The sequence below is a fragment of the Artibeus jamaicensis genome, unplaced genomic scaffold, assembly GCF_021234435.1.
Source record: "Artibeus jamaicensis isolate MK-2021 breed Jamaican fruit bat unplaced genomic scaffold, CSHL_Jam_final contig_956, whole genome shotgun sequence".
NCBI lineage: Eukaryota > Metazoa > Chordata > Mammalia > Chiroptera > Phyllostomidae > Artibeus > Artibeus jamaicensis.
This window is the reverse complement of record NW_026522021.1, coordinates 2,173,875-2,201,506: the sequence shown is the minus strand read 5'-3', so window position 1 is coordinate 2,201,506 and position 27,632 is coordinate 2,173,875. Positions and strand designations below refer to the sequence as shown.

Below are 27,632 nucleotides of genomic sequence, written 5' to 3'. Positions count from 1 at the left end.
GTACTGTTGGGAGGGAGAGGGAGGTCTGGGCTGGAGACTAAAGTGTGGGACAGGCTGGCATATAGACAGTGAGGACACTCCAGGTGTCCTCAGTGGATACGTGATGGGTCGAGCTGGGCTTAGCTCTCAGGTTGCCCCTGCTGCTTACAGGTCTTCCTCTTTCCATGTTCCTCCACATTCCCCACCTCTTAGTGGGGAGGGTCTGGGACAGAGCCTTCTTCCTAAGGAGAAATAAGGGTTCCCTCCCTCCTGAGGGAAGGAGATTCTTTTCAGGTCCCTTTGCAGTGTTCCCTTCCCAACCCCTCACCCATCCCCAGGGCCTGCCCTGCTGAGGTTGTTAGCCACCGACAGGGCTGATAAAGGAATCTGAGCCACCTGAACTGCTCACACTAAAGCATGACATGCGGACAGAAAAAAACCTTGTCACTGTCACTTTAAGTATTCTCAGGGAGGGGGTTCATTGCCCTGGGTTCACCAGCTGAGGTAGACAGAAGGAAGTGGATTTGGGTTGCAGAGAACACAGCCCAGCTGCCCCTGGGCTTGTTCACACATGAAAACTTCCTGCGATGAGAGCGGAAACAGGTGCCATCCCCACCATGACAGCCCCCAGAGCCTGGGCCAGAGGGGAGCCATGGACAGGCCCCGGGCTCTGGTCCTGCTCTTGGCACTGCTGACACTCTGCATCACTGCTGGTGAGTGGGGCGGCCAGAGAAAGGCACAGGCCCTGGGGATGTGATGGAGACTCAGCCTTGTGCCTTTCCTATGTCTGCATCCCACAGGAACACCTGAGGTATGGGTGCAAGTTCAGATGGCCACCAGGACCCCATCCTTCACTGTTTTCACTATTCGCTGTGGATTCCTGGGATCTAGCATTATCTCCCAGGTGACTGTGAGCTCCGGGGGGCCTGATGGTGCTGGAGGAACCAAGCTGGCTGTATTGAGCCCAGAATTTGGCACCAAGAAGTGGCCCCCTGCCCACCAAGCCCACTGGGAAACTAAAACCAGCATCTCCCTCACCCTGGAAGAGCCTGATGGGAGAAGCCCCAGTCCTAACACCACCTTCTGCTGCAAGTTTACTTCCTTTCCTGAGGGCTCCCAGGAGGCCTGTGGGAACCTCCTCCTCGGCACTGACCAAGGTAGGGCTGATGAGGAGCGGGGCCCAGGGAGGGCAGGGAGGAGCTTGGGACACCGGCCACCAATCTGGTATGTCTCTCTTTGTGCACAGACCTTCCTGCCCTTACTCCAGCCCCTATTCTGCGGGCTGACCTGGCTGGGATCTTGGGGGTCTCAGGGATCCTCCTCTTTGGCTGCATCTACCTTCTCTACCTGCTGCATCGGCAGAAGCACCGGTGAGATCTAGCCCCAGCCAGGCCCAGTCTAAATCTTTACATCACTGGGCCAGCCACGTGCTTTGTTTCTCACCCTCCTAACTCTCTTTCAGCTCTGTCATGAAGCTTCAGCCACCCCTCAGCAGCCTCCCAACACAGACACGAGCAAGGGTGAGGATCAGGGATGGCTTTGGAGCAGGGAACTGGGTGGGTGGGAACTGGGTGGGCTGGAGGTGGGGCCGTGATGTGGAACCTCACTTGGGCCTTTTCCCCCATTACCCATGCAGGCTGCCAGCCAAGCCTCCGTGGCTTCTCTCCAGATCCCCTACGCCACCATCACTGCCAACTACTTCTGCCCAGCAGATCTGGACACGGTCCTTCCACCCCAGCCATTGTCCAGGTGGGAGCCGATCCCCACCCACACAACACGCCCACCTGCCCCCTGGGCACCTCTGCCAGCCTCTGCTTGCAGCAGTTTCATCTCCGTTGAGAATGGACTCTATGTTCAGTCAGGAGAGAGGCCTCCCCACATCCGTTCCAACCTCATCCCTTTCTCTGACCCTCGGAGGCCCAGAACCAAGGAGGGACATATAAGAGTTCAATGAAAGGGGCTCCAAGTCTACTCAGCCTTCCTCGCCTCCCAGGCCTCTGGGACCCCCTTCCTTTGGTGTTTGTACATCTAATTAGGCCTCTGATAAGTGTTTCCACGCCCATCCAGCCAGGCCCTGGCTGTGGATGTGGTCAGCATATGTGCTCATGTGGGTTACGTGTGGGCACCTGTGTATGTATGAGAGGTGACAAAACCCATCCCAGGTCATTTCCTGTTTTCAAGTCCCCAGCCCTCCCAGGCAATGTCAATAACTAAGTTAACAGAAATGGTTTATTTGAGGTCTTGGCTGGCCCTTTTCTTCTTTGGGAGCTTAAGAGGTTAGAGGTATTTTTGACCGCCGGGAGGTAGGAGCCACATTAGAATCAGAGGGGGCAGGGCGCCAGTACAGGACAATTTCCCCTGCCCCTTCCCCTCCCCCTCCCAGGCAAGGGGTTCCTGGGGCTGGGGTGGCCATGCCAGGCAGGGGACTCCTGGCCCTACAGGCTTTGCTGAGGGATGCTGGATGAGATTGACAGGACTGGGGGTCCGATGGCCACAGGCAGGATAGTCCATGTTCAAACCCCACCATGTCCTAGGAGAGCACAGGGTTTCTGGGGCTTCAACTTGAGAAAAGACCTTGTGGTCTGACCTGGTGTCCCTACAACAGGCCTCCCTGAGATGGCCTGGGGATGAGCCCTGATGTCTCCCCTCCAGTGTTGACACTCAGAGGCAGGGGACCTACCTCATATCTGCCTACAGTAGCTTCCTTCTGCTCCCCCTCTGTCACTAGGGCACCAGGACTACTCCCCACTGGCCACTAGCAGACAGGCCCACTTGACACAGGGACTGAACTCTCGCTCCCCTGCCCACTTATCTTCCTGTCCGGGGTGCAGCTCTCCTGTAAACAGACCCAGCGGCCTGGGCCTCATCACACGTCTGCCACCTAAGACAACATGTGGGAGAGCTCTGCAAGCTGAGAGGCTGCACGGGAATGTGGCAGATTCCATGAAGTGTGGGAGACAGTGGAGCTCTGGAGCCAGGCTGAGCCTGCACTTCCAACCAGGGCGAATCCTAGTTCAGGGGCATACCTGCCACTTGGTCCTCCATATGGGAAATCCCATGTAGAACCAGTTGCCAAGCCAGGAACCACCTCCTGTGCCTCTGCCTGACTTAGGGAGAGCCTGCCTGGAGATTCTGTCCAACCACAGAATCTTCTAGCAAACCAGCTTGCTATTCCAGTCATGCTCAGAAGAGGCCTTCCCAGAACCCAGGCCCATCTAGCCACCAACTCCATACTGTGCTGGGGAGAAGGTGGACCAGACACGGTGTGGGGATGGTGAAGGGCTTACTGGGCCTGCCTTCCTCAGTCAGTGATCATCCTCCTCCTCTGCGGAGCCCCTGGCACTTGCCTAGACAGCTCAGTGGTCCCTGCAGGGCTGGGGGTTTAAGAGAGAGAGACGGGGTTGCTGTGGAAGTCCGCACAGAGGGTGAGAAAGATGTCAGTGAGCGAGAGAGTAGCTGAGGGCCCAGCTGCTTTGAAACCATGTTGAGACCAGGGACAGGGGTTTGGGAGGCAGTAGGGCTTACAGGGTCTCAGGGGAGGCTTTAGGTTTTCTTCTCTAGGAAGGGAAGTACAGTTCATGGGACAAGGGGAGCTCTGAGGGATTCCCCAGCCCCCAGCCCAACTGCCAGCCAGGCTACTTGGCTCTAAGGGAGTTGAGGGAGAGGTCCTCTGGCCTGTGCTGGCCTTCCACAAACAAGCTCAGGAGGCCACAGCCCAGCCTGGTCTTGGTTGCATGTAGAATCAACATCCTGGAGACATAGGGAGTCTCTAGAGCTGGCTTGCTCCCCACTGTCCACCCCCAAGTGCCAGACCCAGCAGTACTGAGGGGAGCAGCTGAAAGGACCCTGTTGTCGCTCTACACTGTGGGTATGTGGCTGGACACAGCCTGCGGGATCTGCAATCCAGGCTCCCTTCTCAGACCCAATCTGGGAGATCGTGCTCACATTTGTTCAACAAGTGGGGAAATTGAGGCCCGAAAGAGGACTGGCTCAAGTGGACAGAACTGACTCAGCCCCAGGACATCCACAGACAGGCATCCAGGTTGTGCCCTCAGACATAATCCAAGAGAAGGTTTACGCTTTGAACTTGCCCTGGGTTTGATCCCAAGGGCTACTTACTCCCTGGCTGTGGGACCCAGGAGACTTAACCTCTGGAGGCTCACTTGGTTCATCTGGCACCTAGTAGGGGTGATAAGGCTGAAGGGAGTGAGGACTGTGCAGTAGGGCCCAGTACCAAGCAGCTCTGCCTGGGGTATCTTATCCGGGACTTCACCAGCCCCAAGGGGTAGGTAGTAGGTATTTTCAATAGTGTATTTAACAGATGTGGAGCCTGAGCCCTGGGTCACAGATTGGAAGGGAGAGGTGCTCTTAGGAGATGGAGAAAGGAGATCTGGGACTACCCATCTGGTCCTAGAGACATTAGGTGTCCCAGACTCTGCCACCCTGGGGCGGTGGGGAGAGGCCAGAGGGGGCTGACAGGTATCCACGGAGGCCGGGGCGTTCGGGGTGGGACCAGTGGGCCCTGCAGTGACACCGGCTGCCCAACTGCATGGCTGCCCCCGAGGGTTCCTGAGACCTACTTCTGCAGAAGACACCAGCCCTGCCTGAGAGAATAGGATCCTCAGAGGTGTCTTGGGGTCTCACAGAGTTGTGACCCACTGGCGACCACGACCCCCACCCCCTCTGAAGCCCGTCCTTGCCCAGCAGCACGCTGGGCCGAACTGTAACCACCTCCACCCGCCCAAACCCCACCCCAACTCCACTGTGGTCCAGCAGCAGGTCCTAGAATCTCTCCGCCCTGACCATCTGCCCCTCATTGACCGCGGAGCCCTCCTTCCATGATCCAGCCCTAGCTGCTCTTGGGATTGTTTCCACCCCCAGCCTGCCACTGCCCTCCTCCCTACCCATGTCCCACCAGCGGTCCCAGAACTCACTCGGGACCCCTTCATTTCCCTCCCTTTAGTGCCTTCCCTCCCCCCACCCCCTGTTTGCCCCCAACGTCCATGTGACCCCCTGCTCTTTCTGATCCCTGCCATCCAGGCTGCTCTTGGCTCTGAACCCCCAGCTGCCACCACCCTGTCCAGACCCCTAGGAGGCCAGTCAAGGTGCCCAGCAGCTGAACTCCCCACCCTCAGGCCCTCTGGAAAAAAAACCCTTGCCCACGCAAAGTGCTGGAACCTGGGCTCCACAACTGCCAGGGGAGTGGGGTGGTGGTGGTGGTTGTGGTGGCTGACCACCGGCCTCCAGTTTGCTGGGGAGCCTCATACCCTTGCCAGGTGCGCTGCAGAACACTGGGCCGCATTGTGACCTAGCTCCCAGCCCCTTCTGGGTGCCCACCCCGCTCCAGCTGAGGTGGCCAGGAGACTGCAACAGTGAAGAGCATGGACCTGGGACCTGGAAAGAAGGAATCAGACAGAGAGGTGTCAGGGCTCAGCCAGCAAGACAAGATGCTGGCCAGTGTGAGGCAGCGGTCGAAAGGGACAGAGTTGAGCTAAGAGAGCCTGCTCTTCTCTGGGCCTCTCCCAGACCCCATAGAGGAGTAGCTTCCCCCAAAAAAACCAGAGGCTGTGCCCCCATTTTCAACACAAGGACGCACAAATGCAGAGGATACTGTGTTAATAGACCCGTTGGCCCAGTCAGGGGCAGGGGAAGCTCTCCAACTTCAAAACTGCTGATGTGGCCAGTGACATCTGGAATTCCCATAGCTGGGTCCTTAAATAGTTTCAGCATCTGTGAAATGAGTCAGCTCATCTGGAAAGCTGAGCTGTTTAGAGAAAAGTAAATAAACTAACATTACAAATGTTAAAATTAAAATACTGCTGAGCTTTGGGAAGGTGCTCCAAGTAGACATTTAAAATAAAATCTGAAGGTAAGTGGGAGTTGTGTAGGCAACAATCATGGGGAGACCCTTCTAGGCAGGAAAACAAAGGCCCTGAGGCTGAAAAGAGCTGGGCGTTGCGGGGGCCCAGAGCAGCTCAGTATGTTTGAAGCAAAGTGAGTGAGAGCAGCAGGCAAAGTTGACAGAAGAGATCAGGATTTTTTAAAAAAGATTTTATGTATTTATTTTTAGAGAGGGAAAGGGAGGGAGAAGGAGAAGGACAGAAACATCAATGTGTGGTTGCCTCTTGCATGGCCCCTGCTGGGGACCTGGCCCAAACCCAGGCATGTGCCCTGACTGGGAATCGAACCAGCGACCCTTTGGTTGTCAGGATGGCATTCAGTCCACTGAGCCACACCAGCCAGGATGGGATCAGGATTTTATTGTAAGGACATCATTATAAAATCCGGGGTGGGTTTTAAGTAGAGCAATAAAATAAAAACCAAAAAGACCAATCTGGGTAAAAAACACCTGTATGGGAGGCAAGGCAGAAAAGTGGAAGTGGGAACAATTGGGAAGCTATTGCAATCATCCAGATGGAAGATGGGGGTACCTGAGTCAAGGATGGTGGAATATAAATAGAAAGAAATGGATGGATTCAAAGTATGTTTTGGAGGCAGAGTTGTTCCTCATTGCTGGGAGGGGGTCAAGGATGGTCTCAAGGGTGAAGCCTTGTTTTTCAGCTTGAGCGACTAGGTAGAAGAAATGCCATTCACTGAGCTGGAAGATGGATAGGAGCATGTTCCAGGGAATGGGTGACAATCAAGGAGCCAATAAGAGACAGATTAAGTTGAGATGCTTGAGAAACAGACAAGGTGGAGGCATATCGACCCCTCCTCGGAGCCCAAACCTTGTCTTAGGAAGGGGCAACATCTGTACACAAAATACTGATGAGAGAAATCAAAAGTTATAAATAGAGAGGTATTTATAGATTGGAAGGCTCATTGTTAAGAGTCTAATTCTTCCCAAATGTACAATATCTACAGAATCAATGCCTTCTTAATAAAAATTCTACCAGACTTCTTTGTAGAAATTTGCCAGTAGATTATAAAACTTACAAGGAAAACCAAAAGTACCTACTGCAGAAAAAAACAAAACAATTTTGAAAAAGAACGAAGTTGGAAAACTCATACTATTGGCTTCAGAAATTACCTAAAAGTAAAGAATTCCAAAGGTTTGGGGAGATGTAAGCCAAGAAATGTAGATGAAGACCAAATATACCTGGCAAATGTATTTTGGTCATCTGAATGACTATATATATATTTTTAATGTCCTTTTTTGAAATCATTTTTATTTTTCAATTAGAGTTGACATACAATATTGCGTTAGTTTCAGATGTACAACATATTGATTAGACAGTTACGTAACTTACAAAGTGATCACCCCAGTAAACCTCATACCCATCTGACACCATACACAGTTATCACAGTATTATTGACTATATTCCCCATGCTGTACCTTACATCCTTGTGACTGTTTTATAACTGGCAATTTTCACACCTTAATCCCTTCCCCTCATCCTTTGAAACCCCTCCCACCTGGCAATCATCAAAATGTTCTCTGAATCTATGAATGGAATGTTTATGTTTGTTCGTTTTGTCTTGTTTTTTAGATTTCACATGTAAGTGAAATCAGATGACATTGGTCCTCCTCTCTCTGACCCATTTCACTATTGAATACCCTCTAGGTCTATTCCTCTTGTTGTAGATGGCAACATTTCATCGTGGCTGAGTAATATTCCATTGCATATATGTACACCTCTTATTTATCCATTCATCCATTTATGAATACTTAGATTGTTTCCATATCTTGGCCATTGTAAACAATACTGCAGTGAATATAGGGATGCACATGCCTTTTTGAATTAGTGTTTTGGATTTCTTTGGACAAATACCCAGAAGTGGAATTGCTGGGTTCTTCTTTTGTCTCCTGTTATAGCCTTTGTTTTAAAGTCTCTTTTGTCTAAGTATTGCTACCCCAGCTTTTTGTTTCCATTTGTATGAAGTATCTTTCCATCCCTTTACTTTCAGTGTGTGTATTTTTCAATCTGAAGTGGGTCCATTCTTCTTTTTTTCTTATATTTTTAAAAATTTTTATTAGTTTAATTTCAACCAAGTGAGGGTACATGCCAAGGAGCAAGAAATCAAATGCTCTAAAATGGTTCTCATGGAGGCAGCATTTGTATGGGTCTTGTTTGTTACCCATTCAGCTACTGTGTGTCTTTAGATTGGAACATTTAATCAATTTACATTTAAAGTAATTATTGGTAGGTATGTAGTTATTGCCATTTTATTATTCATATTTTTTTTCTTTTTCTTGAAAGACGACCTTTTAACATAGCTTATAATACTGGTTTGGTGGTAATGAACTCCTTTAGCTTTTTCTAGTCTGGGAAGCTCTTTGTCCTTTGATTCTAGATAATAGTTTTGCTGGGTAGAGTAATCTGAGTTGTAGTTCCTTGCTTTTCATCACTTTAAAGATGTTGTGTCAATCCCTCTGGCCTGCAAAGTTTCTGTTGAGAAATCAGTCTTATGGGACCTCCCTTGTAAGTAAACAATTGCTTTTCTCTTGCTGCTTTTAAGATTCTCTCTTTGTCTTTAACTCTTGGCATTTTAAATATGATGTATCTTGGTGTGGGCCTCTTTGGCTTTATCTTGTTTGGAACTCTCTGTGCTTCATAAACTTCTATGACCATGTCCTTCACTGGGTGAGGGAAATTTTCTGACATTATTTTCTCAAGCAGGTTTTCAATCCTTTGCTCTCTCTCTTCTCTTTCTGGTACCCCTATGATGTGAATGTTGTTATGCTTGATGTTGTCCCAGAAGCCCCTTAAACTATCTTCACTTTTTAAAATTCTTTTTCTTTTTGAAGTTTTCACTGGGTGTTTTTGGCTGCCTTGTCTTCAAAAATTTCTGATTCAGCCCTGGCTGGTGTAGCTCAGTGGATTGATCGTGGGCCTGTGAACCAGACAATTGTGGTTCGATTACCAGTCAGGGCACATGCCTGGGTTGCAGGCCGGTTCCCAGCAGGGGACAAAAGGCAACCGTACATTGATGTTTCTCTCCCTCTCTCCTTCCCCTCCCCTCTAAAGATAAATAAATAAAATCTAAAAAAAAAATTCTGATTCAATCCTCTGCTTCATCTAATCTGCTGTTGACTTTATCTAAGATTTCTTCATTTCAGTTATATTTTTCATTTCTGACTGGTTCCATTTTATGTTTTTTTAATCTCCATTTTATGTTTTCTACCTCTATTAAAGTTCTCATTTGAGTTCATCTAGTCTCCCCTTAAGTTCACTGAGCGTTCTTATAACCAGTGTTTTGAACTCTCATCTTGTATTTTCATTTTATTTAGTTCTTCTGCAGTTTTGTTCTACTTTTTTCAGTTGGAACATGTTTCTTTGCCTGCTCATTCTGGCTACCTTCCTGTGTTTATTTCTATGTATTAGATAGAGCTGCTACATCTCCCTGTCTCAGTAGAGTGACCTTAATGTAACAGGTGTCCTTGGGACCCCAGTCTCCCTAGTCACCTTTTTATCTTTCAATGGCATGTCCCCAGCAGGTCCTCAGGAAACCAGGTTCCTGTCAGTGCTGACACAGCCCCAGATTGTCCCAAAGCCACAGCATTTTTCCCCTCTGACACCTTAAGAACACCAACCTCCTTCAGCATGCAGGAGAAGCCAAGTTTATGGGAAGAATTTCTATTTCCTATCAATCACATATCACAAGAGTAAAAGGCAAGTTATTAATGCATCCTGGAAGATACTTTGCATCCCTCAGCTAGTGCCCAAGGATCCAAACATAATGAGTGAGCTTTAACAGGCCTCAAACCCCCCAGTGACAAGAGACAAACATGAGCCAGAGCAAGATGGAGATCAGATGAGACTTCTGCACAAAGGTAGGACCCCTAAAACACTAACCCCTCAGATAGTGAGCTAGAAGGAAAAGTAGAGGAGGTGGTGGGGTTGAAAGAATGAAAAATACCTCCCAAGAGCATCCTAACCACTCATAACACTCTCAAGGGTTTAGACCAGAATTCACAGTGCTATGAGGCTTAGAAAATACAAAGCCAACAATGTCATTTAATGCGACCCCCTAATGGATAGCACACCTGACCTAGCAGATGTAGACACAGATCTCCTCTGGAGAAAGGCACTTAGATCTAGGCCTCACAGGATTCCCACAGATTATGTTCCAAGTAATGAAACAACAATTTAAAAAATCATCAAGTACAGCCCTGGCTGGTGTGGCTCAGTGGATTGAGTGATGGCCTGTGAACCAAAGGGTCACCAGTTCGATTCCCAGTTGGGGCACATGCACAGGTCGCAGGCCAGGTTCCCAACAAGGGGCACATGGGAGGCAGCCACACATTCATGTCTCTCTCCTTCTCTTTCTCCCTCCCTTCTCCTCTCTAAAATAAATAGATAAAATCTTTTTAAAAATTAAACATAAAAAAAGCATCAAGTACAATAAAACAAGTGCTCGTGGGCAAGAGAACAGCAGAAACAATTAAGTGCAGAATTAGACCCTCCACAACTGCTGACATTCGAATCATCTGACACAGATTACAAAATAATGTTGGAGGAAGTAAAAGAAGACAGTGGTGGTACGAAAGAGAAGCACGTAAAAGTGACCAGATGGGGGAAAACCACAAGTGGAAATTCTAGCAATGTAAAATATAAAAATTAAAATGAAAAAGTAAGTGGATAAAGTAAACGACAAATTGGATATAGCTGGAGATAAAAATTAGTGGGCAGACTAAAGATAGGTCCAAATATATTATTAGAATGCAACATGAAAACACAGAAATGGGAAATATGAAGGAAAAAATTCAGAAATAAAAGAGTAAGAATGTCTGCCATGTCTAATAATATGACTTAAGAAAGAGAGATTGTGAAACTGGGAAAGAAGCAGTATTTGAAGAGACAATGACTAAGAATTTCCCAGTTTTGATTCAAGGAAGCCCAATAAATTTGAAGCATAATAAATGAAAAGAAGTCCATGCCCTGGCTGGTGTAGCTCAGTGGATTGAGCGCGGGCCTGTGAACCACACGATCGCGGTTCGATTCCCAGTCAGGGCACATGCCTGGGTTGCAGGCCAGTTCTCAGCAGGGGACTCACAAGAGGCAACCATACATTGATATTTCTCTTCCTCTCTCCTTCCCTTTCTCTCTAAAAATAAACAAATAAAACTAAAAAAGGAAGTCTACAGTTAGAAGCCTTCTAGTGAAACTGTAAATGCCAAAGACAAAAAGATGTTAATAGACAAAATGAAAAGCCAGTATAAACAGCTAACCTCTCAATGGAACTCAGAAGACAATGCAATGTCACCTTTGCACTGTGCACGTTTGCACTTCATGTTTGCATTGTGAAGGAGAAACAATGTCAACCTAAAGTTACGTACTCAGATAAATTATTTTCAGGAACACTAGCAAAATAACATTTTCAGACAGAATAAAAGTACAGAAAGAAGTAAAGTCTGTGGGGCAAAAGGGAACGATGAGGAAAAAGGAGTAAGGATGTAGGTAAATCAAAACAAATATTGAGCTTACAAAACAATGGCAACAATGTCTCATTCATGAGATTTAAAATACCAATGTGTAGGGATTCCAGTTCTGGTTGAGTAAACACACCCCACCCCACCTCCTCTAGGACTGCAACTGAAACCCTGGACAGAACACGGAAAGAAACTATTGGAAGACTCAGAAAAGTAAATAATAGAAGACAGATTGGAAAGAGATGTCAAAACTCAAGGGAAAATATGGCAGTGAGTTTACCATTTTGTTTTGTTTAGTTTTTATCCTCCCCTATCTCCCAGCTGAGGCTCAGTCAGAACAGCCTGAATCCCAGAAGAGCATAGCAGGCACAGCGGGAAGAGCTCCAAGAGAAATTCTCCCTGTCAGAGGACTAGGACAGAGCGAGTAGGGGGCAACCTTAGTTTCACCTCTAACCCCATCCAACCTTGCCCGAAGCAAGTCCCTCTCCCAAAGATGCCCTCTTGTCACAGCAGTGGCAATATAGCAGCATCAGCAACATACATGACCACAGTGACAGAGAAACTAGAAGAAAAAAATCCTTTTGCCAGACCACAAAAACTGACAATGGCAGCCCCTATGGTTGAAAAAGAGTAGGGGAAGTCCCCCTGCTTTTTACTCACTGTTTCCTCCCACTGCTTCCCCCCAGCTGGAAGATGCAGTTACAGGAAGTGTATGACAAGAAGTGCCTGAGAAAACTGAAACACTGGCTTTCTCTGTTTAAGAGGAGAAAGCTTGAGAAAGGGATTCCATAGCTGCATACGAAGTCCCAGGCCCACCTCCGAGATACCACGGAAGCGATCAGTAAACCCGTACCAAAGACTTAGAGAATGAAACTGTGGTGTAGATTTCCCACCGTAGTCTCAGAATGGCCTGGGGGCAGGGAGCGGGAAGAGAGGAGGAAAGGAAGGGGGTGGAATATATACAGGACAAATCCAAACAAATATTTGAAAATGCAAATGGCATTGGAACCACAGCCCACAGAGGCCATGCTGGGACTTGTGATCTGAACTTAGTTAGCTCAATTGTCTACCAAAACAGAAATCAATGTTCTTTAAAGGATTTTAACAGGACCCAGCATCTCAGAAAAATACATAAAATATCCTGGATGTTACCAAAATTACTTGACATACAAGAAATAGGAAAATCTCAATAACTCACATGCAAAAGACACAAATGTTGGAATTATTAGTCAAAAACTTTAACATTCTGCTCCATGAAATTAAAAGTGAACAGTCTTTTTTAAAAAGACTGCATTTATTTATTTTTAAAGAGAAGGAAAGGGAGGGAGACAGAGAGGGAGAGAAACATCAATGTGCAAGAGTTACATCAATCCATTGCTTTTCACATGCTCCCAGCTGGAGACCTGGCCCACAACCCAGGCATGTGCCCTGACTGGGAATCAAACCAGTGACCCTTTGGTTCACAGGCCAGCACTCAATCCACTGAGCTACACCAGCCAGGCATAAAAATAATGAACAGAGCTTTAAAGACCCATGGGACAACATGAAAAGGTTTAACATATGTATCTTTGAAATTCTGGAAGAAGAGATAGAGATCAACGCAAAAAGAAATATTTGAGCAAACAATGGCTGAAAACTTCTCAGTGTGAGGGAAGATATAAGTTGAGAGATTTAAGAAGCTCATGCAACCCCAGACAGGAGATAGTCAAAGAAAACCATGTCCAGACACATCATAAACTAAAGATAAATAAATGAAGCTCAAAAGCAGCCAAAAAAATAACAAAGCGGGGGAACAATATATATACATGACTGCAGGTTTTTCATCATAAAATGTAGAGGCAGAAAGATAGCAGAAATACATTTTTCCCCATTTTCCTTTTCAAAAAAAATTTTTATTCAATTTATTGGGCTGACGCTGATCAATAAAATTACATAGGTTTCAAGAGTACAATTCTATAATAATACATCATCTCTACATTGCATTGTGTGTTTACCAAAATCAAATCCTCTTGTTATCATATGTTTGATCCCCTTTACCCCTCACTACCTTCCCCACCCCTTTCCCTCTGGTAACCCCCATATTGTTGTCTGTGTTTATGAGTTTTTGTTTGTTCAGTTGCTTTTCAACTGAACATTTTTGTTGCTTTCAGTTTTATATCCCACATATGAGTAAAATCATATGGTTCTTGACTAACTTATTTCACTTATCATAATATTCTCGAGATCCATCCATATTGTTGCGAATAGTAGTATTTCATCTTTTCTTGTGGCCGAACAGTATTCCACTGTGTATATGTACCACATCTTCTTTATCCAATCATCTATCAAAGAACACTTTGGTTATTTTCATGTCTTGGCCACTGTGAATTATGCTGCAATGAACACAGGTGTGTTTATTTGTACAAATAAATGTTTTCAAATTTTTCAAATAGATAACCAAAAGAGGGGCTGCTGGGTCATATGGTCAAAACTACATGTTTAAAGTGCTGAAAGACAAGAACTGTCAACCCAGAATTCTGTGTCCGGTGAAAATATCCTTCAGTAATAAGGATATTTTCAAATGTTTCCGTAGTGTCCTCACCTGACATTGATATGCAGGCAATTCTGGCCTCATGAAATGAGTTTGGAAGTGTTCCCTGTACAATTTCTTGATAGAGTTTGGGAAGGATCGGCATTAATTCTTGAAATGTTTGGTAGTTTCAATGAAACCCTCTCATCCTAGGAGCATTTCTTCGTTGGTAGATTTGTGGTTATTCACCCAATTTCCTTATTTATTATGGGTCTGGTCAATTTTTCTATTTCTTTATGACTTGCCATTTGTAGATTAAATGTTTCTGGGAATTTATTTCTTCTTGGATTATACAATTTGTTGGTGTATGATTTTTAATAATCTCATTATTTTGTATTTCAGTGGTATCAGTGTAATTTGTCCTCTTTCAATTATAATTCAATTTTTAAATAATTTTTCAGTTTTATAATTGATATTCAGCACTGTATGAGCTTTTTTCTTTTAAATATTTTATTGTTTATGCTATTACAGTTGTCCCAAATTCTCCCCTTTGCCCCCCTTCAGTCAGCCCCCTCCCCATTCTCAGTCAGTTCTCTCATGGTTGTCCATGTCCATGCATATACGTATGTTCTTTGACTATTCCCTTCAGCTTCTTTCAACCAGTCCCCACCTCCCCCATCTCCTCTTACAATTGTCAGTGTGTTTCATGTTTCTGTGCCTTTAATTCTATTTTGGTTGTTAGTTTATTTTGTTCATTAGATTCTGCTTATAAGTTAGATCATATGGTATTTGTCTTTCATTGACTGGATTATTTCACTTAGCCTAATAGTCTCCAGTTCCATCCATGGTGTTGTAAAAGGTATGAATTCCTTCTTTTTCACTGCTGCATTGTATTGCATTGTGTAAATGTACAATAGCTTTTTTAATCCACTCATCTACTGACGGGCACTTAGGCTGCTTCCAGATTTTGGCTATTGTAAATAATGCTGCTATAAGGGTACATATATTCTTTTGAATTGATGTTGTGAGATTCTTAGAATACATTCACAAAAGTGGAATTGCTGGGTTAAAAGGTATTTTTAATTTTTTGAGGAAACCCCATACTGTTTTTTAGAGTGATTGCACTAGTCCACATTCCCACCAACTGTGCACTAGGGTTCCCTTTTCTCCACATTCTTGCCAGCACTTCTTGTTTGTTAATTTATTAATAATAGCCATTTTGGCTGGTGTGAGGTAATAATATCATTGTGATTTTAATTTACATCTCTCTGACGGCTAGTGATGTTGAGCATTTTTTCATATGTCTGTGGGCCCTCTGTATGTCCTCCTTGGAGAAGTGTCTGTTCTCCTTTGCCCATTTTTTAATTGTATTGTGTGTCTCCCTGGTGTTGAGTTGTATGAGTTCTTAAATATTTGGGGGATTAAACCCTTTCTAATGTATCACTGGCAAATGTGTTCTCCCATACAGTGGGTTCCCTTTTCATATTTTTAGAGAGAGGGTCGTGGAGGGAGAAAGAGAAGGAGGAAAACATCCACATGCAAGATAAACATTGATTGGTCCCTCTCTCACACCCCCAAGTGGGAACCTGACCAGCAATCCAGGCATGTGCCTTGACAGGGAACCTAACTGGTGACTTTTTGGTCTGCAGAGCAATGCCCAACCTACTGAGCCACACCAGTCAGTGCTCCCTTTTCATTTTGGTTTCCTTAGCTGTGCAGAAGCTTTTTAATTTGATTAGTCTCATGTGTTTATTTTTTCCTCTGTTTCCCTTGCCCTGGGAGCTATATCAGCAAAAATATTGCTATGTGAGATATGTGAAATTTTACTGCCTATGTTTTCCTCTAGGATGTTTATGTTATCACAACTTGTATTTAAGTCTCGTATCCATTTTGAGTATAATCTGGTATGTGGTATAAGTTGGTGGTCTAGTTTCATTTTCTTGCAAATACTAGCCCAGTTCTCCTACCAGCATTTATTGAAGAGACTATCTTCACTCCATTGTATACTCTTGCTTCCTTTGTCAAATATTAATTGACCATAAAGGTGTGGGTTTCTTTCTAGGCTCTCTATTCTGTTTCATTGATCTATATGTCTGTTCTTATGCCAGTTCCAAACTGTTTTGATTACAGTGGCTTTGTAGTATAGTTTGATATCAGGTATTGTGATCCCACCAACTTTGTTCTTCTTTCTCAAGATTGCTGAGAGGTCTTTCTTGGTTCCATATAAATTTTTGGAATATTTGTTCTAGATCTGTGAAATCTGCCATTGGTATTTTAGTAGGAATTGTGTTGAATCTATAGATTGCTTTGGGTGGTATGGACATTTTAATGTAATTCTTCCAATCCATGTACACTGTATATGCTTTCACTTATTTCCACTTATTTGTACCTTCCTCACTTTTTTTCTTCAGTGTCCTATAGTTTTCCAAGTACAGGTCTTTCACCTCCTTGGTTAGATTTATTCCTAAGTAACTTATTTTTTGTTGTTGCAATAGTAAATCAAATTGTTTTCTTAGTTTCTCTTTTTAACAATTTATTATTGGTGTATAAAAATGCCATCGATTTCTGAGTATTGATTTTGCATCCTGCTACTTTGCCAAAGTCATTATTTTAGGTCTAGTAGTTTTTTTGGTGGAGCCTATTGGGTTTTCTACATCATCTGTGAATAATGACAGTTTTACTTCCTCCTTTCTAATGTGGTTGCCTTTTATTTCTTCTTCTTGTCTGATAGCTGTGACTAGAACTCCCAGTACTGTTGAATAAGAGTGGTGAAAGTGGACATTCCTGTCTTATTCCTGGTTTTAAGGAAATTGCTTTTGAATTTTTCCCATTGAGTATGATGTTGGCTGTGCGTTTTTCATATATGGGCTTTGTTATGTTATGATCCACCTATTTCCACTTTGTTGAGAGTTTTTATCATAAATGGGTAGTGGCTTTTATCAAATGTTTTTTCTGCATCTATTGATATGATCACATGGTTTTTAACTTTCATTTTGTTTATGTGATGGATCACATTTATTGATTCATAAGTATTGTACCAAACTTGCATCCCCAGGAATAAATCCTTCTTGATCATGGTATATGATCTTTTTTATGTATTGCTGGATCTGGTTTGCTAATATTTTGTTGAGAATTTTAGCATCTATGGTCATCAGGGACATTGGCCTATAGTTTTCTTTCTGTGTTGTGTCTTTAAGCACAAGTTTAATGTGTACTGCATAGTGATTTGACTTACATATATCATGAAATGATTGCCATGATAACTTCAGTTAACATCCATTATCTCATATTTTTTAAAAGAATATTCTCAAATGCAGGAAAGCTAAATGGATTCACAGCTGGCACACCTAATCCCCTGCCAAAAAAAATGCTAAAAAAAAAGTTCCTCACTGGGAAGAGAATGACACTGCAGGAAAACTTGGAATTTCAGAAATGCAGCATGAGCCACAGAAATAGTAATAATCCAGATGAATTTTAGATATTCTTTTTCTCTTAAAATTATTTAAAATATATATGACTGTTGATATAACATTATCTTGTGGGATTTTCCGTGACTGTAGATTTAACACATATAACAATTACAACATAAAAGGGAGAGGCTAGAGGGATCTATGTGGCTTTAAATTTTCTTCAGTTCACTTGAAGTGCTAAAATAGTCATTCAAATGAAACTGTTGAAAAGTAAACATACATACAATAATCCCTATAACAACCACTAAAAAACTATGCAAATTTGCCTTAATAAAGTGCTGTTGTGGCAACGGAAAATCCACTGGCAAAAGAAAAACGTTTTTGTTTGGGGTGATGAAAAGATTTTGTAAATAGATTGTGGTGACGGTTGTGCAATATTGTGAATGTAAATAATGACACTGAATTGTATACCCCCCAAAAGTTAAAATAGGAACTTGTTATGCATATTTTACCACGTTTTAAAAACTAGTAATGTAATATACCAAAAAACATTAAATTGTATACTTCAAATGAGTGGATTGTGTGGCATGTGAATTATATCTAAGGAATAATTTTTTTAAGTAGGACCAAAAAATCTTAACTACATATACTTGAAAATAAAGAGACACACAAATAACTCTTGAATCAAAAAGAAATTAAAAGAGAAATAATAAACCACTTGACAAGAAGGAAAACACATTATACCAAAACCCTGGGATGCAATGAAAGCCGTATGCAGAGAAAAATGTCCTGCCTTAAAGGCATTTGTTATTAAAGAAGAAAGATGAAAAATGAAATAAATAAAGGATGGACAATAAAGTGGAAGATTTGGCAGAGACTGTTAGGTGTTCCTCAAAACCTAGATCTTTTTTTACCACATACACAGAAGTGTGAATGTTATGGAAATTATTTCATGTATTTTTTATCATTTTTAACAGAACATTATAGAGCTAAAAAATGTTGAAAAATTGAAAAGGCAGTCTTATTAAAAGTTGCAATACTAAGCTTAAATATTTTATTTGTACCAAAACCAGAATTTATTACCATTTTATCTTTCTGGCTTTAAAAAAGCAAACTCTCCATGACCAGTGTGGCTCAGTTGGTTGGGCGTCATCCCACAAAACAGAAAGTCAGTTCCATTCTCCGTCATGGCACAGGTTTGGGTTACAGGTTTGATACCTGGTCACATCAATGTTTCTCTCCCTCTCTTTCTCCCTGCCTTCCCCTCTCTCTAAAAATAAATAAATAAAATCCTTTTAAAAAAAGTCAGTATCTCAAGTGTCCTGCTTTAAAAAAACAAGGCAGAATGGATCCAAGATGGCAGCAGAGTAGCTGGCAGCTCCATTTATCTGTTCTCAGACTCAGATGGACCAGATTTGCAGTCAGAACACAGAGCAGACAGGGAGTGAAAGCGTCTGTAAGTAGGCTGTCGAGAGCATGGGAAGTGCACAAAATATGTCAGAACTGGCACTGATGGCTGCACAGAGTCAGGGCAGGTATAGATCAGCTCAGGACCTGCAAGCAACAGGGCCGGCAAGAGAAGGCCTGGGAGGTGTGAGCTCTAGAAACAGCACAGAGGGAGCAGGCCTGCCTGAGGCTGAAGATCTCAGGAGGAAGTGGGCTCAGCACACCACCACTGCTCTGTGTTACAGTGTAACTTCAAGGCTCTTCCCAACACCAACTGGGAAAGATGTAGAGAGAAACTATCTAAAACTGTCAAAGGCTCTGAAAGAGGCCGTGAGTCCTCACCATGAAAGACTGTTTTGGGTGGGGGAGTGTGTGCAGAACAGGACCCCCAGGGACCAATACTACAGCATGAGGACCATATAGAAACTCTATTGAAAGGGGAGCTGAGGTGAGATCTGAGGCTCAGCAGGGCTCCGGAACTTGCATGCCTGTGCAAGGGCAGGTCACAGTGGTTTTGCTAACCAAAAACTCAGAAGCAGAGAATACACTGAAGGAACCCCAGTGTGGTTCGTGGACAGAGGGTAGCTCAGAGTGGAGAATTACAGCTGACCCTCCTGTGAGAGAGCACCAAGCTCAGGTCTGGAAGGCAGGAGCTGAATGCCTATAGTCAGCCAAATCCTTTCACAGACAGGTGAACCCAATCTCCACCTGCAGGGTTACAGGTTCAGTAGAGCTGAGAGGTCAGGCTCAGGAGTTTCCCGCTGCATACATTTCCTCAGGGAAAAGAGGAAAAAACGCTGATAAGGCCCTTTGCCAGACACTACTACATGCAATACAGCTCCTCGCCCTGATCTGCTAAACCCAGCAGAGCAAATAGAGACAGGTGCAACAAGACGCTATCTTCTCTCCTACATAGCTGTTTAACATTCATTTCATATCCTTCAAGTTTGAGCATAATATGGCACCAAGTTTTATAATATATTTTATTTTGAATCTCATATATTACTCTTCCCTTCTCTTGCTCCATATTACCTCCTGCCTCCCTCTTTGTTTTAAACTCTTTATTTTCTCTCTTGCTATGATTTGATCCTATCCTACACTCTTACTATTGCTCACCTCTCCAGCCTCTCAAAACCATTTGCTATTGTCATTAGTCACCTCACATTCCTTTTCTCATCCTTAAAATACCCTTACTCTCTTTCCACCTTTATCAATCTTTGCTTGTATGTGTGGATAAGTAGGTTATTGTTACAGTGCTTCAATCTTATTTCTAGAGTCACTATCTTTTTATTTCAAATCTCAAATTTCACCATTCCTCTCTCCTACTCCATTTTGTCTTCCTCCTGCCTTTTTCTTTTTTCATCTTAAACATTAATCTTGCCCTGTCTCAGCTGGGTTTTCACTCCACACTCTTATCCTCCCTCTACCCTCTCAAAAAACTTATCTTTCCTCTAGACACCTCTTAAGCTCTTCTTTCTTTCCCATTTCCCTCTTATTCCCATCCCACCCATATAAATCTTAGCTCATTGGTTGTTGATAGTGCTATAGGTGAGCTTTTCCTACAATTAGGTGCATATTATTTGATTTTTTCTTGTTATGGTTGTCTGTTTTTCCACCAAAAAACTACTTGACCTAATAAGTGAATTTGGCAAAACAGTGGAATAGAAAGTCAATATTCAGAAATTCAGGACGAGCACCGGGCGGCTGAGGTCCAGCGGAGGCTGAGCCGGCCGCGGGCATGACCGGAGGCAGTAATTGCTATTCTGCTTTTATGACTTGGAGATACTGGCTTCGGTTCTCTAGATTCTTCAGCAATCCTGGAGACACAGTACATATGAAGTATTTAAGTGAATTAAGGTCAGCGCATTCACTTTAAAAATTAGACGGACTTCCGCCAAGATGGAAACGTAGGTGGAGGAACCACCTTGCCTCTGTGCACAACCAAATCTAAGAACAACTATTTTTAACAGCAGTCACAACCAAGCCACACGGAACATCGACAATACGGAGTCCAAAGGACTAGATACTCAGCTGGACCGGTACGAGGAGCGAAGCCAGCAGCAGAGCAGGTTAGCAAGAAAAAATTCCCGGGTGGTGCGTGGTGCACGCGCAAGCAGCCGAAGGCGCTGATCGCGAGCGAGCTAGCTACGGGAGCGCACAGGGAAGAGGCGCGGTGGGTCAGTCGGTCGGCATTTACATGCGGAGAAACCAGTGAGAAGGGAAGCCTGCGCGGGGCAGCAGCCTCGCACAATTCCGATCGGATAAACAAGCCCGAGGCGTGTGGTGTGACTGGACGGGCTGGGCTAGCGGAGAGGACCGCCATTGCTCCCTCTCTGACCACGCCCCCACACACAGCGTCACAAACCAGCGACCTGGGTCGCCCCGTCCTCGTAAACAACTAAGGCTTCGCTCTGCTTACTTAACAGTACGAATAGACCAAAAATGGCTCTAGGACAACTCAGAGCCCCAGAACCGATAGATCTAAGCGATGAAGAAATAGCCAGTCTTTCAGATGCACAGTTCAAAACACTGGTTATAAGGATCCTTACAGAACTAGTTGATTTTAGTCACAAATTAGAGAAACATATGGAAGCTAAACTAATTGAAATGAATGGTAATACAAAGGAAACCAATAGTAATGGAAAGAAAATTGGGACTCAAATCAAGGGAGTGGACCAGAAGGAAGAAAAAAATGATCAAACAGAAAAGAATGAACAAATAAGAATTCAGAAAAATGAGGAGAAGCTTAGGAACCTCCAGGACATCTTTAAACGTTCCAACATCCGAATTATAGGGGTACCAGAAGGGGGAAAGGCACAGCCACCAGTGGAAAACTTATTTGAACAAATAATGAGAATTTCCCCAAGCTGGCAAAGGAAATAGACTTCCAGGAAATCCAGGAAGCTCAGAGAGTCCCAAAGAAGTTGGACCCAAGAAGGAACACATCAAGGCACATCATCATTACATTAGCCAAGATTAAAATGAAGGAGAGAATCCTAGAAGCAGCAAGAGATAAGGGGACAGTCACCTACAAAGGAGTTCCCATCAGACTGTCAGCAGATTTCTCAAAAGAGACCTTACAGGCAAGAAGGGGCTGGAAAGAGGTATTCCAAGTCATGAAAACCAAAGATCTACAACCAAGATTGCTCTACCCAGCAAAGTTTTCATTTAGAATGGAAGGACAGATAAAGTGCTTCTCAGATAAGACCAAATTCAAGGAGTTCATCATCACCAAGCCCTTATTATATGAAATGTTAAAGGGACTTACCTAAGAAAAAGAAGATAAAAAAGATGAACAGTGAAAGGACAGCAAACTTACAGTTATTAAGAACCATACCTAAAACAAAAGCAAACTAAGAGGACAGCTAGATCAGGAGCAGAACCATAGAAATGAAGATCTCATGGAGGGTTAGCAACAGGGGAGTGGGAGGAGGGGAAGGGGGGAGAAGGTACAGAAAATAAGTAGCATAGACAGTAGATAGAAAATAGATGGGGGGAGGGTAAGAATAGTAGGGGGAAATACAGAATCTAAAGAATTTGAGACACGTGTTCATGAACTAAAGGGGGAAATGGTGGGGGAAGGGTATGCAGGGTGGAGGGGAATGGAGGGGGGGAATAGAGCAAATGTAATGGCATAATCAATAAAAAAAGCTAAAAAAAAAGAAATTGAAGGCATTTTTTGAACACCAATAATGAAATATCAGAAACAGAAACTAGGAACAAATTTTATTTAATATAGCGACAAGAAAAGTAACGTACCTAGTGTTAGGGTAGGCAGAGTAGGGTAAAATGGTGGCTGAACTACAACCTGGAAAAGGTGGCTGATGTCAAACAAGGGAGCCGAAAGGGCAGGTTTTATCCACATGGCAACCTGAGCCTGAGGAGAACCACCAATGATATATTGCCACTTTTTTTCATAGGGGACCAATCCCCAGCTCCCACAAAGTGAGCCAACCAAAATAAAACCCCACCACATTCCCTGCTTGGGCATGACTTTCCCGGCCCCACTCTGTGGGCCGGGGAACCTCGCCCAGGCACACAAACCCCAGTAAAGCTCTATACTGCCTAACTTTGTGGTTGATTGACAGTTCTTCCTCGGCGGAGCCTAAGAAAACCTTTCACCTAGGAATAAATCTAACCAAGGAGGTAAAATACTTGTATTCAGAAAACTCTACAACACTGAAGAAAGAAATTAAGAAAGACACACAAAAAAGTGGAAGCATGTACTTCCATTTGTGTTAATGGATTAGACTTAACATCATTAAAATGTCCATACTATCCAAAGCAATCTATAGATTCAATGCAATTCCTGTTAAAATACCAATGCTGTATTTAACAGATCTAGAACAAATATTTCAAAAATTTATATGGAATCATAAATGACCCCAAATAGCCTCAGCAGTATTGAGAAAGAATAATAAAGTAGAACTGATCACAATACCTGTTATCAAACTATATTACAAGGCCACTATAATCAAAACAGTTTTGAACTGGCTTAAAAGCAGACACATAGAGGAGTAAAAGACAGAAAACTGTACTTGAGCAACAATTAAAATTTTTAAAAATTAAAAAAGAATCAAATGATGAATCAATGAATGCATAAATAAATAAGTGAAATGAAAAAATTTACAATGAAAAAAACCAGACACATAGATCAGTGGAACAGAATAGAGAGCCCAGAAATAAACACATATCTCTATAGTCAATTAATATTTGACAAAGGAGGCAGAAGCATAAAAAGGAGTAAAAATAGCTTCTTCAACAAGTAGAGATCTGGACAGGTACAGAATGAAAGGTACAGGTACAGTTTCAAAGAATGAAACTAGACCAACTTATACCATACACCAAAATAAATTCAAAAATAGATAAAAGACTTAAATATAAGTCATGACACCACAAAAATCCTAGAGAAGAACATATGCAGGAAAATTTCAGATATCCTATGCAGCAATATTTTCACCAACCTGTTCCCTAGGGCAAAAGATCTAAAGGAAACAATAAACAAATGGGACTACATCAAATAAAAAGCTTCTGCACAGCAAAAGAAAACACCAACTAAATGAAAAGAGAACCAAACATATGGGAAAATATATTTCTCAATGATACCTCAGGCAAGGGTTTGATCTCCAAAATATATAAAGAACTCACATGGCTCCACACCAGGAAGACAAATAATTCAATTAAAAAATAGGCAGACTTCTGCCAAGATGGAGGCATATGTGGATATGCCATGCTTTCTCACACAACCAAGTTTAGAGACAACTAAATATTAGCAACAGAAAACATAGCCAGAAAACAGAAAATTGAACTTTTTGGAAGTCTGATAACAACAAATTCTTCAGCCTGACCGGTAAGAGGGACGAAATCAGCATCTGGCGGAGCGGGGTTGCACAGGAAAACTCGGTCAGACGGACTCAGGTGCGGGGAATCCAGGCGCAGGGTTGGACCTAGTGAGCGACCCAGCGAGCGACCGCTGGGAAACAGCGAGGGAGCAGGGCTGCAGGTTGACTGTGGTCGAGTATTCGTGCCTGGATAGCAAGGGAGTGGGCAATTAGACGGGACCCAGCAGGCCCCCAGTGGCAGCAGAGGGGGCCGCCATTTCTCCGCTCTGACCACGCCCCCACATCCAGCGTCATAACCCAGCGACCTGGGAGTTCAAGGCTCCGCTCCTCACACTTAAAGAGCGCGAACAGACCAAAAATAGCTCAAGAAGATCTCAAAGCCCCAGAGCCTATAAATCTAAGTGATGAAGAAATAGCAAAACTCTCAGACGCACAGTTTAAAACACTGGTGATCAGGATCCTCACAGAACTGGTTGATTATAGCCACAAATTAGAGAAACATATGAAAGCGAAACTAATTGAAATGAAGGGAATTGCACAGGAAACCAATCGCAGTGAAAAGGAAACTGGGACTCACATCAATGGAGTGGACCAGGAGAAAGCAAATAATGGCCAAACAGAAAAAAGTGAAGAAGCAAGAATTCAAAAAAATGAGGAGAGGCTTAGGAACCTCCAGGACATCTTTAAACATTCCAACATTCGAATTATAGGGGTACCAGAAGGGGAAGAGGAACAGCCACGAGTGGAAAACTTATTTGAACAAATAATAAAGGAGAATTTCCCCAATCTGGCAAAGGAAATAGACTTCCAGGAAATCCAGGAAGCTCAGAGAGTCCCAAAGAAGTTGGACCCAAGAAGGAACACACCAAGGCACATCATCATTATATTAGCCAAGATTAAAATGAAGGAGAGAATCCTAGAAGCAGCAAGAGCTAAGGGGACAGTCACCTACAAAGGAGTTCCCATCAAACTGTCAGCGGATTTCTCAAAAGAGACGTTACAGGCAACAAGGGGATGGAAAGAGGTATTCCAAGTCATGAAATCCAAAGACCTACAACCAAGATTCCTCTATCCAGCAAAACTTTCATTTAGAATGGAAGGACAGATAATGTGCTTCTCGGATAAGATCAAATTCAAGGAGTTCATCATCACTAAGCCCTTATTATATGAAACATTAAAGGGACTTATCTAAGAAAAAGAAGTTAAAGAAACATGAACAGTGAAAGGACAACAAACTCACAGTTATTAACAACCATACCTAAAACAAAAGCAAACTAAAAGGACAGCTAGATGAGGAGTGGAAACATAGAAATGAAGATCTCAAGGAGGGTTAGCAACAGGGGAGTGGGAGGAGGAGAAGGGGGGAGAAGGTACAGAAAATAAGTAGCATAGACAATAGATAGAAAATAGATGGGGGGCAAGAATAGTATGGGAAATGCAGAATCTAAAGAACTTGAGACACAGGGTCATAAACTAAAGAGCGGGTAATGGTGGGGATGGGGGAGTAGGGTCGAGGGGAATGAAGGGGGAATAGAACAACTGTAATGGCATAATCAATAAAAAAAAAAGCTACTGAAAAAAAAAAATAGGCAAAGGACCTGAACAGACACTTCTCTAAGGAGGACATACAGAGGGCCCAGAGACATATGAAAGGATGCTCAGCATCACTAGCCAACAGAGAGATGTAAATTAAAACCACAATGAGATACCAGTTCACATCGGTCAAAATGCCCATCATTAGCAAGTCAATAAACAACAAGTGATGGTGAGATCGTAGAGAAAAGGGAACCCTAGTGCACTTTTGGTGGGAATGCAGACTGGTGCAGCCACTGTGGAAAACAGTATGGAATTTCCTCAAAAACAAACAATAGAAATGCCTTTTGACCTGGCAACTCCACCACAGGGATTAAACCCTAAGAACCCTGAGTTACTAATTCCAAACAACCTATGCACCCCAATAGCAACATTATTTACAATAGCCTAGTGCTGGAAATAGCCTAAATGCCCACTAATAAATGAGTAGATAAAAAAAAAACCTGTGATACCTTTACACAATGGAATACTGTGCAGTTGAAAGAAAGAACTCCTACCCTTCACAACAGCATGGATGGAACTGGAGAGAATTATCCTAAGTGAAATAAGCCAGGCAGTGAAAGATGATCTCACCTATAAGTGCAACCTAAGCAAGACAAATGAACAAAATAATACCATAGACATGGAAATAAAGAACAAACTGACAGTAACCAGAGGGGAGGGAAAGATAACAGGGGAAAGAAAGGAAAGGGTCTAGTCAAGGAACAGGTATAAATGACCCAAGGACATGACAACAGGGTGGAGATTGACTGTGGGAGTGGGGGCGGGGGAGGAAGGTTGGTAGGGCAGGGGAGAACAATGGGGGAAATACTGGGACAGCTGTAATTGAACAACAATAAAAAAAAAAGGCAAGCTCATCAACAACACTTTAAAAATCTCCTGAGTTTCTTGCCTTCCCCTTATGATTTCACTCAGGTGAGTGCCTTGCTTGCTTCACTATGATCCTGGTCCCAAAACTAAATGTATTTCCCAGCCTCTCTTACAGATAGGTGGTGTTATCCAACTGATTTCTAACCAATGTGGTGTAGGAGGAAGTGATATAACCCCTCTGTAGAATTTTCCACACTCTCTGTCTCCCCATTTGCCAGAGGGATGGAGAGGACCCTAAGGAACCAAAGGAGGTGAAGCTATGAGACAAAAGGAGCCTGGGTCCATGAATTACTGATTGGATGTGAATGCCCAAGAAGCCCTGGACCAAGAACATCCACTAAAATGTTATACAGAACTGAGATTCCAGACCACAGGCATTGAGGGTTGTTTGTTACCGTGGATGAACCTAAGGCCCAAGATTGAAAAAATATAAGGTACAATTTCTCTGGTTGACTATAAACCCTCTTTCCTTCTGTCTACATTTCTCAGGCTACACTGTGGCTTTTGAACGAAGAGCCACTGAGCACATCTCCATTCTTAGCCACTGCTCTTTTGCCAACAGCAAATTCACACTCCACCTGCTTTTGTCAGGTCAGGAAGCAGGGTGGGTCCTGACTGGATACATGACTCTCAACAAAGGCAATTAGAAGAGACCCTGAGAAGAGACAGTTATGAAGGAAGGGGTGGGAAGGGTTCAGGAACACTAGAAGAGACAGTGTGGTGGCCCAAGTCCAGCCCAATGAGCCTGCTCTTTTCATCTGCAGGCCTGAGAGAGTGGTTACCAGAATCCAGACACAAAGGGAGGGAGGAAGGGAGGGAGAACTGTGCAGAAAGGGCTGCTTGACAGGCACTGGGAACACAGTCAGGCAAGAGGGATCCTACCCTGCTCCAGAAAGTCTTGAACATAAACACACAGGTGAACTTATGAAACACACATGAACTTCCGGGTTGCCTGGATTCCAGCACCCCAGTGCTGGCCCAGCAAAACTTGTAACCTATAAAGAGGGCTCTCATGACTAATACCCTTCCGACCTCACAGAAGTGCTTCTCCCCACAGCCTGCCCCATGTCCTGACCCAAGGGGAGTGGACCCAAATGCCATAAGGCTTG

At 43.7% G+C, this 27,632-nt stretch overlaps 1 protein-coding gene across 4 annotated transcripts; it reads left to right on the top strand.

The window, feature by feature from the left end:
• Positions 1 to 503: 503 nt before the first annotated feature.
• Positions 504 to 26,793, top strand: PVRIG (PVR related immunoglobulin domain containing). 4 transcript variants are annotated; one of them, XM_053655355.1, is made up of 7 exons: positions 504 to 692; positions 780 to 1,136; positions 1,226 to 1,349; positions 1,442 to 1,499; positions 1,616 to 1,728; positions 11,509 to 11,623; positions 12,040 to 12,153. In XM_053655355.1, exons 1-7 carry the CDS (start codon positions 551 to 553, stop codon positions 12,067 to 12,069), a joined length of 939 nt encoding a protein of 312 aa, XP_053511330.1. In that variant the 5' UTR covers positions 504 to 550; the 3' UTR covers positions 12,070 to 12,153. The 4 variants fall into 4 exon arrangements, with proteins under 4 accessions (XP_053511330.1, XP_053511332.1, XP_053511331.1 ...); XM_053655357.1 differs by lacking the exons at positions 11,509 to 11,623; positions 12,040 to 12,153 and adding an exon at positions 26,742 to 26,793; XM_053655356.1 differs by lacking the exon at positions 11,509 to 11,623 and having other exon boundaries at positions 12,040 to 18,397.
• The last annotated feature ends 839 nt before the right edge of the window (positions 26,794 to 27,632 follow it).

Bases quoted from the DNA above. Each gene is read 5' to 3' on its own strand.
- PVRIG (XM_037134997.2), top strand. From the start codon at position 551: ATGAAAACTTCCTGCGATGAGAGCGGAAACAGGTGCCATCCCCACCAT. The intron at 693-779 runs GTGAGTGGGGCG...TGCATCCCACAG, and splicing joins GACACTCTGCATCACTGCTG to GAACACCTGAGGTATGGGTG. The intron at 1,500-1,615 runs GTGAGGATCAGG...TTACCCATGCAG, and splicing joins CAACACAGACACGAGCAAGG to GCTGCCAGCCAAGCCTCCGT.